The sequence below is a fragment of the Penicillium maclennaniae genome (genome assembly GCF_028827695.1).
Source record: "Penicillium maclennaniae strain IBT 15551 chromosome Unknown utg000008l:1.0-3552695.0:1.0-3555053.0, whole genome shotgun sequence".
NCBI classification, from domain to species: domain Eukaryota; kingdom Fungi; phylum Ascomycota; class Eurotiomycetes; order Eurotiales; family Aspergillaceae; genus Penicillium; species Penicillium maclennaniae.
Genome location: NW_026623220.1, coordinates 3,377,237 through 3,394,494, shown reverse-complemented (window position 1 = coordinate 3,394,494; position 17,258 = coordinate 3,377,237). Strand labels below are relative to the sequence as shown.

Sequence of the window (17,258 nt, the reverse complement as noted above, 5' to 3'; positions counted from 1 at the left end):
TGTATCTGCATTGGCATCCTGGTTTCTTTTTTCTTTTGATTTCATTTCTAAGCCCCTTTTCTGTACATGATCCTCTCATAACCTGATCATTTGTATACATTGACTATCTCGTTACAATTGCCTTTACCTGCCAAGTACCCTTCATTCATCGGTTCAGCTGCACAGTTGTGTTCCTTGAAGCGTCCATGTTGACTGGAATCCAAGGGTCAATGGATGTCGAGCCGGTTCGGATCTTCCACCTTCGACCTCCGGAACACAAGTCTATACTCCGCTAGTGCATGCTGCTAAAGCCATGGTCTCATATGTTCTAGACCGACCTAGGCCTCGGCACTTGCTCCTGGATAGGTGGACCCGTCCCCGAGTGGAGTGGTAAAAGACGATGTTGACTCTGTGCCCAGTGGGATTGCCTCTGATTTTGAGATCTCACTGAACGAGAGAAATCCGCAGATTTCGCCCCTGTTGGCGATGACAGGGAGCCGGTGTATTTTGAAAAGTGGTGACTCTGCTAGGATCAGAGACTTGATATCTCCGATCCTCGGCCGATCGAGCCGCTGCTGCCTGAGAGCCGTGCTGATGTCATGGTCGAATGTGTGTCAAGGTGAATGGAATCGACGCTAGACAACTTCGATGCAGTCGATGCAGTTTGATTTGTTTGAATTGATTGATTTGCCAAAGTGCGGTTCAAAACTACATGGCCGACAGTACCTTAGCATGACTGATAGTGAATGATGACTAGAGAGATTTAACATCTGAAAACCGGGCAACTTTGGATCATAAGAGCCCTGGGGTATATGGGAAGGTAAGCTCATGGAAAGGACAGCATAAAAATGATACTCAACGGACCATCTGTCAATCCTCCTGATTTCCAGATCGAGAATGTCACCACCCGGTCAGTGAGCTCTTGGAGTTTATGGCCGTCGCGGTTCATCTTACGTGTTTTCTAGTTGGAAACATTTCGAAGGTCAAAGTCAATGAGAATGAATCTTGAGACTATCGTGGCATATATAACGCTCCATCTCGTAGCTACTTACCAGCTCCACTGCATTCTATCTGGGGTTGATGTACAATGGGTATCAGGGGAGATCCATGAATCTCCAATCCCCCGCAGGTCGCAATCTAATGTACTGGAATGGGAAGAGAAAAGCGACGCAAAAGGAACGTCGAAAGGACAATCACAAAACGGGTCCTGTCATAAAAGACACGATCCCGGGGCAAGAGAAATGAGATGAGACTCGTAGGACGGCGTTAGGAAGAGATCACGGTCAGGCCAGAGCCAGTGACAGCAAGACAAACTGGAAGATGTCTGGCGTCCATGGCAGACAGCCGTCGAGTTTGAGGAGGAGCATCGCCAGAGACGAGCACTCTTCCGAAAGCGTCGTGGGATCATTTGCGGTCAAAGAACCAGCTCGTGCGCTTGCCCGACGCCTCTTGCGATTGCACGCCCGCGACGTTGGCATTCGTCGGCCCGTCAGAGCTACCCCCGCCACGAAGCGGCTTCGCGATGCGGGATCCGCCGAAGCTGAAACTCCCATTGCTGTCCATGGTGGGCAGACCTCGGGTAGAGCCCTGCTTCGCAGCCTCCAGGCGCTCTTTCACAGCAGTAAGCTGGGCCTCGAATCTATGAAAATAGTCAGCATCATGCAATTTTGATCCAGTGCGCACACGAAGGTCCTACCGGTGGTTTGCTTGGGTCAACTTCTCCTGGCTCTCCTGAAGCAAGCTCTCAAGGCTGGCAATGCGTTCGTTTCGCGCAATGAGCTTTCGCTCAGCGATGGCAACCTCCTTCTTCAAACTGCTGTTTTGTTCGACCAATTGCCGCTGGACGTGCGTCAATTGCTCCAAATTGCGTTCCAAGAAAGCCATCTTCTTCTGCTGAGCTCGATTGTTGGATGATCGAAGTACATTGTTGTACTGCTCGCGAGCATCGTCCAGGGAAATTTCCAATTCGACAACCCGTTCACAGCGGTTCTGCAAGTCACGCATCAATGACTTCTTCATTGCGTCAAACTCGGCGATCTGCTGCTGCAAGGTCTTGCTCGCGGCGCCATTGGTTGAAGTCCGGGACTCGTTGTCAACGAGAGATTTGCGCAACTTCGACAATTCTTCGTCTTTCTGGGTGATGTGAGTCCGGAGCTCCTCGACTGCTGCCGTTTCTGTTTCCTTCCTCTCAATAAAGGCCTTCTCCAGCCGCTCACGGATCTCTTCCACGTCATTCTCGCCTAGGTTGCGCGTCAAGAGAGCTTCGTATTCCCGTTGCACAGCTTCCAGTTTCTTCTCCAGATCTGCCCGGCGGCTGTCCTGCAGCTCGCCAAACTCGCCCCGGTCATTCATCGTCAACTCGGCCTGTCGGATAAATCCTTGTGTCTCCAGCAGATTCGTACGAAGATCAAGGATGTCATCGGGAGCAATGGTTTCTCCGGCCGCGCTGACTTCGTGCAGAGCATCAACCCGGGCAATCAGATCTTGCAGCTTACGTTCGTTATCGGAAAACACATCGTCGCCGAGATCGAAGCCGGCCATCATCTTGGCCATCTTCTCGGCTTTCTTCTTCTCCTTTTCGTCAAGAGCGGCGGTCGTTTCCTTAGCCTTCATGCGCACGTCGAGGAGCTGCTGTTTCACCTCGTCAAGCTCGCTTGTGAGCTCTGAGTTGGCCTCTCGCAAACCGTCCATGGTTATCGCCGCCTCCTTGCTCTCATATGAGACCTTCTCTAGCTGCATCCGCAGCTCGTTGACTTCGGTCTCCAAGCGTTCGTTGTCCTTGCCTGACCGACCAGCATTCTCCTTCATCGACCTGAGCTCCTCACGGGCTTCTCGGAGACTGCGCTCCACGTTGCCGATGTGGGTTTCCTTCTCGGCGAGAGAATCCTGCAGTTCATTCTCCCGGCGGAGGAACTCCTCCCGCTCGTCCTTCTCCAGCACCAGGCTGGGTGTGCTCGAACGGTCTCCAACGCGAGAGTCTGGACGTGGGGTTTCGGAACGAGCGGTTTCCTGGAGGCGTGACGGCGTTCCAGGTCGAGGAGCCCGAGCCTCCACTTTCACGGCATTGGCAATCTCATTGCCACGTGCCGGAGTCCACAAATCTTTGGGAACGTTGTCACCACCACGCCACTGGCTGATCTCGCTCTCCAGTGCGGAAATGTAGGATTCGAAACTTGTCATCTGGCTTTGGGCCTTTCGCAATAGCTGTTTCATCTCGGCTGGGCTGAGTTCCGCATTGACCTTTGCCTTGTTCTTGATAGATTTGGCGCGTACACCAAAACGCAGAGTCGAGATAGTTTCCGCATCGTTGTAGCTACTAGGCGAACAATTAATGATCAAGGTCGTCCGGGAATTACCACCCAAGGATTCCTGCAGGATACGGGTGAGTTTGGAGTCACGATACGGAATGTGGCTCGATTTGCCATCGGTGAGCGCGTTGATGACCATACCAAGAGCACTCAAACTCTTGTTGATCTTCTTGGCTTCTTCCAGGGTCTGGCCACTAGCTCCTGTCTTGCCGACCTTCTCACTACCAGCCAAATCGACCAGGAAAAGTTGACCGCTTTTGGCCGATCCAGTCTCAACGTTCTTCTGGCTGACGGTAATCACGAAGATGGAGTGAGAGCGGGATGACTCTTGGTTCATGTTGGTCGCAGCCACAGCTCGTGCATTTCCACCTCGGCGCATCACTTCGTAGACCTCCTGAACGCTCGAGACGTAGACTTCCAATAAACCTTTGACGTAGACTCCGCGCGCCTTCTCTTCATGCACGGGCAAATTGTCGTTCTGGGGCACCAACAGATCGCGAATCTTCTCCATGTAGATCTCCATATAGCTGACTCGCACGGTGTACTCGATGTTGCTCGGGCTAGTAAGGATGCTGGCAAAGATTTGCTCAACGATGCGCGGAATGACACCCTTGCCCACGTCATCATCAATGTCGGATCCCATCATGGTATACGACTTTCCGGCACCAGTTTGACCGTATGCGAAAACCGTTCCGTTGTAACCGTTGAGAATATCGTCGACAGTCGGCCGGATGGAGAAATTGAATATGTCATTCTGCGCAGTATTCATGGGGAACACCCGGTCGAAAGTAAAGGCTCCGGTGCCTTCATTGGACTGTCCACATGCTCGTCAGCATCTTTTTCCCCGCAGCTTCCTGAGGTGTTCGAGCTCACCAGAATTGTACATGAGTCCTCGCCTTCGAATTCAACGATCGGTTTGCCTCCAGAAGCTAATTCAACTTTGTTTTGGGGACGGAATCGGGCGACCACTACACGCGTTAGGGGGGTTAGCCGTAGTCTCGTCTGGTCTACCACGATGTGCTTACCCTTAATGGTGTTCGACCCGGCGGACCTGTATTTTCAGTCAGTCGTTGTCCAACGAGTAAGATGCAGGGACTAACGCCATTTTCGCAGTTCACCAGCTCTGTGTCGCGAGCAAGAGATAGGCCCCAAGGAGGGGCAGACAAATCCCGGGGGGTGTATTTCACTGGGCCTGGAGAACCCAGGATCCAAGATCTCACGTGTGGAAGAGCAAAAGGAACAGGAAAGTAAATAATAGCAACAAATTGCCCGAGTAGACGGGGGTGCGATTCGAAAGAGTGAAGATGGGTGGGTTTGTTGACACTCGGTTTGGGTTTCTTGGCCGACCGCCCCGACTCCCGAACTCTTCAGGAGGTGTGCAAGTCACCGCTCTACACTCTACGCTCAATGCTTTCTTAGATTTCCTCTGCTTTTTTATGTAGCTTTATCATTCAGTGCTAATGCAGAACAAGGTGGAAATGACAGATGCACGCAAGGGAGATTATGAGAAAACCAGAAAAGAAAGAACTGACGCCCAAACCCCACGCTTTGCAGATCAAACGGCCCGAAGGTTCGAAGGCGATATTTGACTCCGGTAATACCAGCCCCGGACTCGTTGCAGCCTCAACGTTTGATGTAGAAGAATCAATCGAAATGGCGAAAATGGTAAAAAGTCACGCGCGCGTTCAATCTTCCCAGCTCTTTTCAACCGTCTCCCGCACTCGTTTGATATACTCTTTGCGATTATCCTTGTAGAGGTTTGATGCTTCGACGTTGGCCGGAGATGAGGTGTTGGGGTCGTTGAGTAAACTAGAGGGCATGATCAGTCTATATCGGGAGTTGAGTAGGCTCGAGGTACCCTACCTCTGAATGCTCGTCAGGATGGCAGCCACATCATATGTCGGACTCCAACGGTTCTGGAGGATATCGAGGCAGAGCTCGCCGGTTCCATACACATTAGGATGGAACATTTGGCTGATGAATTTGACACCGGGTGGCTTGTTGGGATATTGTTCTTCGAAGTTCATCACCAACCGGAATGTTCCATCTTCGAACGGCGTGTCGGCCGGGCCAATAATAACGGCATTCCTAGCAGTTCATCAGTCGATTGAACCTTTGAATCGTGGGCTATCTCCACGTACCAGGTCATAACATTGTCGGCAACAGGCGAGGCGGAGACACCGGCGGGAGGATCGGTCTGCATGCGCTATAATCAAAGACGCGATTCAATTAGTGGGGGCGCTCAACACTGGGGAGGACCTTCGGAAACAGTTGGATTGGGGGACCACAGAAGTCTCAGAGAAATAACTGTATCTAAATTATGGCCCTTTCATCACATCCAGCAGCGATAAAGCCAAAGAGCAACCTCGCCCAATTTCCCGAATGACGCAGTACATACCTTGAAGTCCCGCATGAGACGGCGGCGGGCAGAGGTCGACATTACGGCGGGTCTGAATAGACAGAAGCTTTGAATTTGCGAGTAAAGCCGTTCTGCGGTCAAGATGGAGGATGAAGAAGCAACGGAGTAGAAACAGAAGTGTTGAAAGACCATCAGTAGAAAGCGCGCTCGAGGAGGGAAACCGGTGGAACTCTCCCAATGGAGAAACCACCTGAATCTGGACGGCTGACTTATCAGATGTCGTCATCTCCCTCACCGTCATGTGACTCCAGAGAGCCTCGGCCCAGGCGGTTAACGGCGGCGCGCGTGCGGGTGCTGAGCGGGTGCATTCCATAGCCCGTTCAACTCGAAGAGCCCGTAGTTTTTCCTCGAAAATATCCATATTGCCTATCCCGTACTTCATATCCCATCTTCTGTTGTCACATTGTATTTTTCTCCTTGGATCAAATATGATTACTGCTACCGGGTTGTCTGCGCGCTTCTCTCAGGCGGGCTGCCATCCCCGCATTCCGCTGTCAAAGACAATTCAGCTCCGCCCGCCCGACATTGAGAGAGATCCAGGATGCTTACATTCTGAGTGCTGCACGAACACCCACAGCCAAGGTATCCATATGACTGCGTGCAACCCCGATTTCGATTCTAAACCATGCGAGTGCTGATGCCTAATGTTTAGTTCAATGGTTCCTTCACCTCCGTTTCAGCCCCCCGAGCTGGGTGCCGTTGCCATTAAGTCGGCCCTAAGCAAATCCAATATCCCGATGGAAAAGATCACCGATGTCTACATGGGAAATGTGCTCCAGGGATCCGTTGGCCAGGCTCCTGCTCGTCAAGCATCCATGTTTGCTGGTTTGCCGTCCACGGTCGAGTCCCTGACTGTGAACAAGGTGTGCGCCTCCGGTCTGAAAGCAGTCGTCCTGGCTGCCCAGAATATTCAGCTTGGCTTGGCGGAGGCTCAAGTTGCTGGTGGTATGGAGAACATGAGCCGCGTGCCGTATTACATGTCTCGTGCCAGTCAGCTACCTCCCTTTGGTGAGATCAAGTTGGAGGACGGTCTGATCAAAGATGGTCTTTGGATGTATACAACAAATTCCACATGGGTATCTGCGCCGAACAAACTGCCAAGAAATACGATATCTCGCGAGAGGACCAGGATCAGTACGCTATTCGGTCCTACGAGCGTGCCCAGCAGGCCTGGAAAGAGAACAAATTTGCAGAGGAAATAGCTCCTGTGACTGTCAAGAACAAGAAGGGAGAGACTGTGATTGAGCGGGACGAGGGCTACGAGAACCTCCGAATTGATAAATTGACTACTCTCAAGCCTGCCTTCTTGCGAGACGGCACTGGCACCGTGACTGCTGGTAATGCCTCTACTATGAACGATGGTGCTTCTGCCCTCGTCATCGGCAATAAGGACCTGGCGCGTGAGTTTGGTGCTGGTGGTCGTGTGTTAGCCCGGATTGTCTCGTCGGCGGATGCAGCCATCGACCCGGTGGACTTCCCTGTTGCTCCAGCCAAGGCCGTCCCGATTGCACTAGAACGCGCTGGTATCACCAAAGATCAGGTGGCTGTGTGGGAGTTTAACGAGGCTTTTGCGGCAGTCATTAAGGCTAATGAGAAGGTGAGAACATGGTCTCAGGGCCAAGTGCTAAAATTGATCATACTTTGCTAACCCATATGTCGCGCAGATTCTCGGTCTAGAGAACGCCAAGGTCAACATGCTTGGTGGTGCTATTTCACTTGGCCACGCTCTAGGCAGCTCCGGCTCCCGTATCCTCGTCACGCTGCTCCACCAGCTGCAACCCGGGGAGTATGGCGTGGCTGCTATTTGCAATGGTGGTGGAGCTGCGACCGCAATGGTTGTTCAGAAGCTGGATCGTGTCGATTGAAATATGATACGATTCCAAACATTTTGATGATACCCTGGCCATACATTGTGCCAGTTGTGCGTGACAAATTGAACCCGTTTCATTCACAGTGGCTTTTACCAGTTCAGAGACAAACAACAAAGGATAAGCCTAAGTCTTCATCCTTCCTAGCCCAAGATAGCTTAATGTGCTACGTAGCAAATGTTCAAGTCAACATCTAGTGAGTCAAAATTTGATTCTAAGATGAAAGTCGCGGAGAATGACGCTAGTCCTGATTGGGCAACGAGCTTCGCGCTTTGCTTCACCTCGAACTCGCCGTTCCCTCCAAATGCCGCACCTTGTCCATATTTGTCTGATCTTCCATCCAGGGGCTCGGGCCTGATGCAGCGCTTTCTGAGAAAATCCTCATAAATGATCGCAAAATGCTCAGCCCAGTCCAGCTGCCCATCTATCCTTGTTGCTTCGATGCCCTCGCTTGGTCGCCTGACGGCGAGCTCGCCGTGGCCGCGGGTGAGCAAATTCAGGTCTTGGTGCGTTCAATTACAGCATCACTAGAATCAAGGCTGATAGATAGATAGACACCGAATGTGGGTGGATCGACACCAACGTCCCAGGGACAAGAAACATGGCAAATCACACGCTTCCGCGTTAACGTCTTCACCTACGCTGAATGGGCGGACATCTACCCGCAAAATCGAGATAATTTCTCGATTGGAGCAGAGCAGTCGACCAGCACTATCCTTGCTGTGGCGTGGTCACCACCAGGCCTCGCTCGATTCCGGCGCAGTGTCCTGACCGTGTTAACGTCAAATCTAATCCTGTCCTTTTGGGAACCGATCGGGCCCAAAAGGCAATGGACCAGGGTGGGTATAGTGAACCATTTATTCCACGAAAACCCATCGCTTCCGACGAAGGTGGGAGGTGAAAAACTTCGCAAAGTGAACATTCGGTCATTCCAGTGGTGTGCACCTCTCAAGGTACCTACGCCTGCAGATGGCTCCAACACACTTCCTGAATTCAAGAACCGCTGGGGAATTCATATGCTAGCTGTTGCAACGGACTTTAATGATCTGGCCCTGCTAAGAGTGCGTCGATCCGCTGAGGGGCAAGGACTTTCCACCCCCTATCGCATTGAGAAGATGACTCTTTGTCCGCTGAATCGAGAACGTGAACAATTCCCCATGGCTGGCCCGGGATCAATCTTGCGTGACAGGATTCAGTCACAAGTCCGTGTCTCTTCAATCTCATGTGGCCCATGGATCATCACTCCAGCCTCGTGCAAGGATGTTGTTCATTCTGTCACTGCGATCCTTACCGCCGTGTATGGAACCCAACTCCGTTTCTTCAGAGCAAGAGTTGCCGTACGAAGCTCGAGTTGCAAAGGCGAGCACATGCCTCGATATGAGGTCGCTGCTGAATTGGGAGATCACCCGGTGATAAAGCTTGCTTCCAAGTGGAATCATCAGCGTGTCACTGGCCCGACAGCGTGGCTTTACACGGTATGTGGCCGCACCTTGATGTTCCCTTCCTACCCAAATTAATTAACTGCAGAATCAGGATCAAGATATTGCTCTTGCAGTTGGCGTCACTGGGGGCCTCCTCACCATTTCAATGCGGCTCTCTGCGTACGAAGGTGTCAGCACAGAAGAAACACAAGTCCAAATACGGAACTGGCCTTTCCATGAGCCGATCTCGGAGATCAATGACTCCCCAGAGAGGCATTGGGACCCTATCACAGGTAAGCTATACACTGCGTGTGTGTAGAGCTAGCAGAGCGGGGCGTTGACTTGTCTCAGCAATGACCACCTCACAAGATGAGAAACGCGGTACTTGCACACTCCATGTCTGCACCACAGGTGGGCTAGGTTTTGCCGCCAGCCTTGACCAACTTGAATTCGAAAATGAACTGCGAGTACCCGCATGGAACAAGATTGTGGAGACTTCTCGAGAACAATATGATTTGAACCGAGATCTCGGGGGACATGCTGTGGCGCGAACGTGGGGCTTGGCATCTTACCGCGGCATAAATGCTGTACTTTTCACAAAACACCCTACAGATATGATCGAATACCGGGTTGCGTCAGACGAGGATGCAACCATTGCATTTGCCTCAGATGAGGCAGGTGGCATACCGGACAAGCAAGCCCTCATTGCCCCGCGAGTAGAAAAACAGGAGTCACGGGCGACTCAAAGCCGACGGGAAGCAGTGACCTGTTTTCTTCTTTCGCAGGATGACATTGCCACTGTGAGTAGAGAGAACCAGAAGCTCATTTACGCAGCGGCTTGTTGCAGCATCGTAGATGGACACAGCCCTGCGATTCGCTCCAAGGCTCAGAAGGCATTCGAGCGCCTAGCAAAGAAGACAGCTACAGACCTGAGTGAGGAAGTGACGAAGTGTGTGTCCGAGTCCTCTTCAATTCCGGCCAAGTCTTCACATCAGCTTGATCAAGCAGGTGGATATCTCTTTGAGCGATGCGAGATTTGTAAGGCGGGAATTGCATGGATCTCGGCCACGGAGGCCCAATGCGCGAATGGTCATCTTTTTGGTAAGGATTGTGAAACTCTTCAACATACTTGGATTTGTACTAACTTGATTTGCTAGCACGCTGTGGGCTCACCTTCCTGGCTATACAAGAGCCTGGGGTGTCCAAATACTGCTCTGCTTGCCTCACCGAGTACATGGATGAGGCATTGGTAGCTCCTCATATCTTCAATGGCCAGCTCTTCCAAGAACTTTGCGAGACATTTGATACCTGCCTCTACTGTGACGCTAAGTTTCACCCTAGCATCTAGAGATGACAACATAAACCTGAGTCTCGTTGCGACGGCATGGTTCACAATGTCCTGTTGAAGAGAGACATCTACATATTTTGATTTGTGCATCGTCTGAACTATGTGAGCCCAAGCAATTTGCCCACAATGGGATCCCACTCATCATCCCATCGCCGGGTGCTTTCTTTTTGGGCGCCAACTCGAAGAGTTTCCAGCTTTTCATTATCACTAAAAAGCTCAACCAATCGCTCCGTCAGCTCAGTCGCACTTCCAAAGCCCAGTCCGTTGACGCCCTCGATTACCAGTTCTGGCCACGCTCTGAAGCGATTCCAGCCCACCACGGGCAGTCCCGCGCCAAACATATCGACAACTTTCATTGGGAGATCGACACCACTACTACTGGTATGGAGGCTGACGCCTAATGATGCCGATGCCAGAAGCCGGGCATAGTCATGCACCGTCAACCACGCCGTTTTTATTGTGACCCTTTGAAGCCGACCAGCGGCTTCCAGCGCTGCGATTTTTTGGAGATACATCTCCTTTTGCGGACCCTTTCCTGTAATTATGGCCAGAATTTCTGGAAGTTCGGGCCGCGCAGTGGCCAGTTCCGAGTATTGCAGCAATGCATCGATAAGAATCGAAAAGTCCTCATCCGGTGTCCAGGAAGTCGAACTGACCAGAACTCGAAGCGTTCCTTCGGCCAGCGAGGAACGCACCGACTCTGTCTCGGGGAGCTCTTTAAGAAAATCATTCCGCTCGTGAGGATTGGTGATAGGGTGGAAGTGGCTGGCTGGTCGATCGTGCAATGGCAAGATGGGGGCTTGAAGTGCAAAATTTTTCTTGAGCACCAAGCCCATCGCGTCGGTTACACACAGGTGAGCCGAGCTAGATTGGCAGAATGTCTTTTCATACCAAGTGGAGAGCCTCACGAGCGGGTGATTCTGGCCCAATTTGAGTGCCAGAATGGAGTAACCAAAATTGTGCCAATCAATCACCAGTCTGGTTTGTCGCAAGAAGCAAGAGATTGATGCCACAGCTAACGTAGGAATTGAGGGTGGGTTCTGTCACGATGTTTAGTGTGCAACTAGGCCCGTCCTTCATCCAGAGACCTACCTGCACTAGAAGCCAGCGCGATGAGGGGGCAGTATACGCAAGGCATTTCCACAGGTAAGCGACCTGGAATAGCACTTTCAACGGACCGTAGATGATGAATAGGAGCTTGTTACTGGTTTGGAGAATTGCGGGATGGGGGCGAAGAGGAATGATTGTGATATTCGGGTTGGAAATGATGTCTGGGTGCGGATCGGACTCTGTAGCTTGGTGTAAGTTTCTCCACACTGACGTGTCCGTTCAATTCGAGCGAGTCACCTTTATAACCGACGATGACAACCTTTCCTCCGTGTTTAGCAATGCTCAGGGCATGATATTGCATGCGCGGGCTTCGACCAATGTCACCTAAGACCAGGACCTGCACGCTGGGCTTGTCTTTCGTGGCTGGATCATATTGCGAGGGAAGGAGCAAAATCAGCACCGTGAGCACACTGGAGAGGCCGAATGCGATGCTGATTAGATACTCAATCATGATGCTAGATCATATTTCCCGAATTCACGTACAAGTGAATGAACACATCGAAGTTGAAGTTGACAAGTTGTAGACGTGCGTTATCGATAACATCACGTGGAGCCAACCCCCCAAGGTCCACGGTTCGTCTCTTATCTCAACTTACATGCTCTCAACGACTATCCTAGCAATGCCGACTGCTTTCTTGTCACTTGTACTCTCCGTTTGAGCTTTGAAGGCTTCCCTTAGGTGCCAAGCACCCCTCCCACAACCCTTTGCCAGAGACTCCTATCCAGCTCTGCGGCTCCGAAAAGACCATGTCGACGGGGGCGCCGCCCCGGATTGCGGATCTCGCGCCTCCATCCAATGGACACGCTCAAGGTCACAGCCACAGTCATGGGCACAGCCGCAGTCGTGGTCACAGTCGCAATGCTCGCTGGGCTCAACCACCACCTCCCATCCAGGTAGGGAGCTCCAATGGCAATCCATCGCAACTTGCGCAGTCACCGCCGGACACGGCAAATGCAAACTATTCATACACTCATGCAAGCAAGCCATCGAGGTCTGGTCATCACTACTCCGCCTCCCACTCAATCTCGCACCACACCCATACCCACAGCCATAATCACACCCATAGTGTGGCATCCGTTCATGACGCGGCGCATGATCACAGAAAGGCAGTGTCTGGCGCCTATAGAGAGCACAGCTCAAATGGCTCTGAGCAGATGTACGTGAATAGTATCTGAAGAATGAGCGGTAGTTAACTGTTATACTCAGACATGAGGTATTCACTGGCTGTTTAATCGCATTGCCCTGGATCGCGCTCTCTTGGTACCCGAGGAATTGCGCACAGGAGAGCCAAACCGTCGAAGGCATCGCGGCTGTGAATACTTGCACCTCCGGTCTGGGAACTGGTCATGCCGGACAGAAGACTATAGTTTTAACAGCGATGACTCTTCTCATCTTTGGAATTAGCCGGCTTGCGCGATTGCACCATCAAAATGCAGCTTCAATGAGCACCTCGTCAATCAAATTTCCAAGTCCGGATGGAAAGACCACCAAAGCTGCCTTCCTACAAATATTCTCCATTGGGCTTCCCATTTTCGCTACCTTGGAGATCGGGGGGGTTCTTGGTCGCATTTGCATTTCTTCTTGCTCAAGCATCCGGCCTGCCAAATTTGGTGCATGCGGATCTGCGTACTGCAACTACTGAGCGTTATACTCAGAAGCCCTATTCGATCGCTCTTATTGGAGCAGCCGCATTTATGAGCTTCTTAGGCATGAATAAATCCTGGGATTCCTCGCCTCTCGCCGGGTATCTCGCGCTCATGCTTTCCCTCTTCGTTCTTTCCCCGCCTTTTCCTTCCATACGCCGACAGGGCCCCATTCCAGAGCCGGGCCTCGTAACAGAAAAGGCATCGGATGCGAGCCAGACATCGGTCCTCGTGACAACCGATGCACCGTTGGCCCTTGTCTCGGGATTCTCCTTGGCTGTACTAAGTTTGATCATTTCTCGGGGGTTGCCTTTCAGTATATCCGACCTGATCTACCTTCTCGCTCCCGCCGGGCTTTTGGCAGCCTCTCTGATGTTCTCATTCCCGACTGGTCTCCGTTCCCCGAATAAAGTTGGTCTGGCCGTCAGCGCTGGAGCTACCGCTCTTTCGTGCTCCCCGCACATTCGGGATGACTTAATAGTTGTCTATGCCGCGCGCTGCGTTCTGGCTGCGGCTTCTTTTTTCGCATCAAGAATGGACGACAGCCGCCTCCGCTCGGACGTCCACTCGCACAGTCATTCCCACAGCACGACCGAGTCTTCGCGCGTCACCAAATGGCTTGTTCACCGCAGCGAAGCCTACCCTTTGTTGCACAGCATTCTAAAGGAGAAAGATTCTCGCAGCATCTTCTACTTCATGTGGTGAGTCCAGCTTCTTACATCGACCGTCGGGAAATCTACTAACCCATTCCAGCCTCAACTTCACCTTTATGCTTGTTCAATTGTCGTACGGCTTTTTGACTGGCTCCCTCGGACTGCTGAGTGACAGTATTCATATGTTCTTTGATTGCCTTGCATTGGTCGTCGGACTGTGTGCCGCTGTCATGAGCAAGTGGCCACCTAATGCTCAGTTTCCCTATGGTTATGGCAAGGTAGACACTTTGTCTGGATTTGCCAATGGTATTTTCCTTATGATCATCAGCGTGGAAATCATTTACGAAGCGGTGGAGCGTTTGTCATCGGGAAGCGAAATGCATCGCCTAGGAGAGCTGCTGGCTGTCAGCATTGCCGGATTGGCAGTGAATCTGGTCGGCATTTTTAGCTTTGAGCACGGCCACCATCATGGCCATGATCACGGTCACGGTCACGACCACTCTCATGGTAATGAGAACATGCATGGCATCTTCTTGCACATTTTGGCGGACACACTGGGCTCAGTGGCGGTGGTCATTTCAACCATTCTCGTGCACTATACCGGATGGGCTGGATATGATCCTCTGGCCTCGTGCTTTATCGCCATATTGATCTTTGCCTCGGCTGTCCCGCTGGTCAGTAGCACGGCCAAAACCCTGCTGCTGACCCTGCCTGCCGATACCGAGTATAATGTTCGTGAAACCCTCGCCGGGGTGAGCACTTTACGGGGGGTGGTCAGCTACACGGTGCCAAAGTTCTGGCTTGACGACACCAGTGGAAGCTCGTCTGGACATGACCACGATCATTCTCATGACCACTCCAGTCATTTTGGCTGCGAGTCCGATCACCGTCACGGTCATAGCCACACTCGTACTCGTGATGATCACAGTCACGGCCACAATCATGTTCACGATCACGATCACGATCATAGTCACGGACACGGACACGGACACGACCACGACCACGACCACGATCATGACCACGAGCACTCTCATGAACAGAAAAATCAAAAGGTTTTCGGTGTCATTCATGTCATTGCTTCTCGTGGGTCAGACCTGGAAGACGTACGGCTACGAACTGTCAGCTATCTGCAGGCCAAGGGCGTGGACATCGTGGTTCAGGTGGAGCGTGATGGAGATGGACGCTGTTGGTGCGGTGGTGGAAATAAGAGCTCTTAAGCAGGAACAAGTCCAAGTTCCTAGGCGAGATTCCCCGATCTACAACTGTTTTCCGGTCATCCGTCGAGCTTCGGCTGTCAACTCCACCCATTGTACAGATGACGTTGGCAAATATAATAGTGTGCAAATATACCCGGTACCTTCTCCGGACATGATACATACTTCAATACCCTTTATTCAATAGCTAAATGCTACTTTCCGACCATTTCACAAGTAGACCGGATCTCGGTATCCTCCCGTTGCACTCCAGGCCATGTACGACGTGTTTGCCCCGTCCAGTCTCCATCCATACCGCGCATCAACTTCATGCCTTGTTATCCAAAGGCCTACGTGGACTGGCGAATTTCACAGGCTCTAATTCCATCTGCAATTTACCCCAAACTGGACCTCGCGCTTGGACGAACCGGAATCTCTCGATGTTGTTCTATCTTCGACGGCCATCCATGAGTCGGCAACAACTGGATATGTTAGCAAATGGCAATGAACCCCCCCCTGCAACCTGAATACGGGTCTTCGCTTTTCTCGTCTCTCTCAATGGCTATTGCCTTTAGCATTGATCCCGAGAATCGACTACATAGTTTCCAGAGTGACATCGAGAAGGGCACCTTGGCATCTTGTGCCACCACCCCTTCTTCGTGGGGATCAAGTCGTATGCCCCAGCATCAGATTCCCATCCTGATATATCACCACTACCTGTGCCTTCGCATCTTCCTCGGCTCCCTCGTCTCCAATCATCATCTTCCTTCAAGACTTCTCTGTGAAGATATTCTCAACTTGTGCAGCACGAGAGTTCGATGACGTCGCTGCCAGTTCCCGTCCCATCGCAGGTCGATCCGGTCCTCCGTGAAGGCTATTCAAAGATCTTCGAGGCGCACACAGTCTTTCTAACCGGAAGCACTGGGTCTCTGGGAGGATGTCTATTGTATAAACTGGCCCTTCAGTTGCCTGCACGCAGGATCTATGTTTTGATTCGGGGTCCACCAGAGCAGGCAATTGAGAAATGGAAGAGGGCCATGCCCAACCAGACGAAAGCCATGCTGGATTCGAAGAAAATCGAATTTGTGATGGGGGATATGAAAGATGTGGACTTTGGAATCGAAGCCAGAGTCATGGAGCAGCTACGCGACCAAATCACGCTGGTGATTCATACGGCCGCCAAAATCAGTCTGGAGTCCAGTCTGGTGGACGCATTCGAGAACAACTGCCTCCCTGCACTGGAGTTGGCCCGGATTGCATCGCGCTTCCGACGTCTGAAGCTTCTCATCCAGCTGTCAACTGCCTACTGCAACAGCTTCCTTCCCGACGGCCCGGTCTTGGAGCGGCCGTACACCGTCGCCAACGAAGATCCAGAAGATGAACTTGCATCGATCTTGACGCTGGACGACTCCCCCCACGCGCCCCGTTTCTCCTCGACGTATGCCCAGGCCAAATACATCATGGAAAAGCTCCTACTAAAGCGCTATCCGCTTCTACCGATTCTCCTTGTTCGCCCAACCATCTTCGGTCAAGCATTGCGACATCCGTATCCACTGTATGGACTGGAGGATTCAACACCGCTGAACAAATTCTATCAATTTTACATGGCAGACCAGGGCGCGACGCAGGTGTGGCACGCCGCAAGAGGCTACAAAACAGGCGCCAACATCATCGACGAGATACCCGTCGACTTTGTGGCCAATGCATGTCTACTTCACGCCGCAGCACGCACCACGGGCATTGTGCAGATTGGCTCCGAGCTGTACGAGCCCTTTACTTTTGACGAGTACATCGACATCGCCATGACCAATGCCCCGCCGTCGATCCGACGCGAGCTTCCGCAGATAGTCTTCACGGAGGACCAAAGCGCACCACAATGTTTCCTGGCTGAATTGGTCCAGGTTGCGTCACGCAATTGGTTGTTCGACTGTGGTCGTTCCTACTGGATGAAACAGGTGGGAGGGCCATTGAGTCTACGTGCATGCAGAGATCAGGTAGACAGTATCAACAAGTTGCGAATTCAAGGGATCTACAGAAAGGGGATGAAAAAGGCCAAAATGTGAGGTCTGGTTGCCAGGATTGCAGAGTGAAGCGGCTGCTAGAATTTTCTGATCAGACAGAGAATGGGGGGGTTCATGTACGTCAATTGATTAGCTTCAAAAATTCATGATATATGCAGGCAAGACAGGTCTTCGCTGGGGGTCCTCAAGACTCCCAAGAAACGATTCCATGGCCTGTTTTTTTTCTTCCGATGACCCGAGTATCGCATACAATTCGGGAAGGTTGCCTTTGCAACCAATATTCAACAGTTCGTA

The 17,258-nt window shown here is 51.8% G+C and overlaps 7 protein-coding genes across 7 annotated transcripts; 4 read left to right on the top strand and 3 right to left on the bottom strand.

Annotated features, from left to right (window-relative positions):
* Window positions 1–1,383: 1,383 nt before the first annotated feature.
* On the bottom strand, window positions 1,384–4,392 carry N7477_010226 (putative kinesin family protein (KinA); the record flags this gene model as incomplete). Its single annotated transcript, XM_056971887.1, has 5 exons — window positions 1,384–1,618; window positions 1,676–4,101; window positions 4,161–4,255; window positions 4,313–4,338; window positions 4,388–4,392. The coding sequence occupies 5 exons, from the start codon at window positions 4,390–4,392 to the stop codon at window positions 1,384–1,386; spliced, it is 2,787 nt and encodes a 928-aa protein (XP_056818866.1).
* A 580-nt stretch (window positions 4,393–4,972) lies between these two features.
* ubc2 (E2 ubiquitin-conjugating protein RAD6) lies at window positions 4,973–5,727 on the bottom strand (the record flags this gene model as incomplete). The annotated part of the gene is made up of 4 exons (XM_056971886.1): window positions 4,973–5,096; window positions 5,151–5,375; window positions 5,429–5,493; window positions 5,686–5,727. 4 exons carry the CDS (start codon window positions 5,725–5,727, stop codon window positions 4,973–4,975), a joined length of 456 nt encoding a protein of 151 aa, XP_056818865.1.
* A 407-nt stretch (window positions 5,728–6,134) lies between these two features.
* On the top strand, window positions 6,135–7,571 carry N7477_010224 (thiolase family protein; the record flags this gene model as incomplete). Its single annotated transcript, XM_056971885.1, has 4 exons — window positions 6,135–6,304; window positions 6,359–6,782; window positions 6,809–7,303; window positions 7,371–7,571. 4 exons carry the CDS (start codon window positions 6,135–6,137, stop codon window positions 7,569–7,571), a joined length of 1,290 nt encoding a protein of 429 aa, XP_056818864.1.
* Window positions 7,572–7,972: 401 nt separating this feature from the next.
* N7477_010223 (uncharacterized protein) lies at window positions 7,973–10,343 on the top strand (the record flags this gene model as incomplete). The annotated part of the gene is made up of 5 exons (XM_056971884.1): window positions 7,973–8,080; window positions 8,129–9,049; window positions 9,102–9,288; window positions 9,347–10,096; window positions 10,153–10,343. 5 exons carry the CDS (start codon window positions 7,973–7,975, stop codon window positions 10,341–10,343), a joined length of 2,157 nt encoding a protein of 718 aa, XP_056818863.1.
* A 98-nt stretch (window positions 10,344–10,441) lies between these two features.
* Window positions 10,442–11,904, bottom strand: N7477_010222 (chitobiosyldiphosphodolichol beta-1,4 mannosyltransferase; the record flags this gene model as incomplete). Its single annotated transcript, XM_056971883.1, has 3 exons — window positions 10,442–11,383; window positions 11,436–11,632; window positions 11,691–11,904. 3 exons carry the CDS (start codon window positions 11,902–11,904, stop codon window positions 10,442–10,444), a joined length of 1,353 nt encoding a protein of 450 aa, XP_056818862.1.
* A 218-nt stretch (window positions 11,905–12,122) lies between these two features.
* N7477_010221 (metal cation transporter MSC2) lies at window positions 12,123–14,967 on the top strand (the record flags this gene model as incomplete). Its single annotated transcript, XM_056971882.1, has 4 exons — window positions 12,123–12,610; window positions 12,661–13,009; window positions 13,110–13,798; window positions 13,851–14,967. Coding segments are annotated over 4 exons (2,643 nt in total), but the record flags the coding sequence as incomplete, so codon positions are not given.
* A 794-nt stretch (window positions 14,968–15,761) lies between these two features.
* On the top strand, window positions 15,762–17,006 carry N7477_010220 (uncharacterized protein; the record flags this gene model as incomplete). Its single annotated transcript, XM_056971881.1, has 1 exon — window positions 15,762–17,006. The coding sequence occupies one exon, from the start codon at window positions 15,762–15,764 to the stop codon at window positions 17,004–17,006; it is 1,245 nt and encodes a 414-aa protein (XP_056818860.1).
* Between the last annotated feature and the right edge of the window lie 252 nt (window positions 17,007–17,258).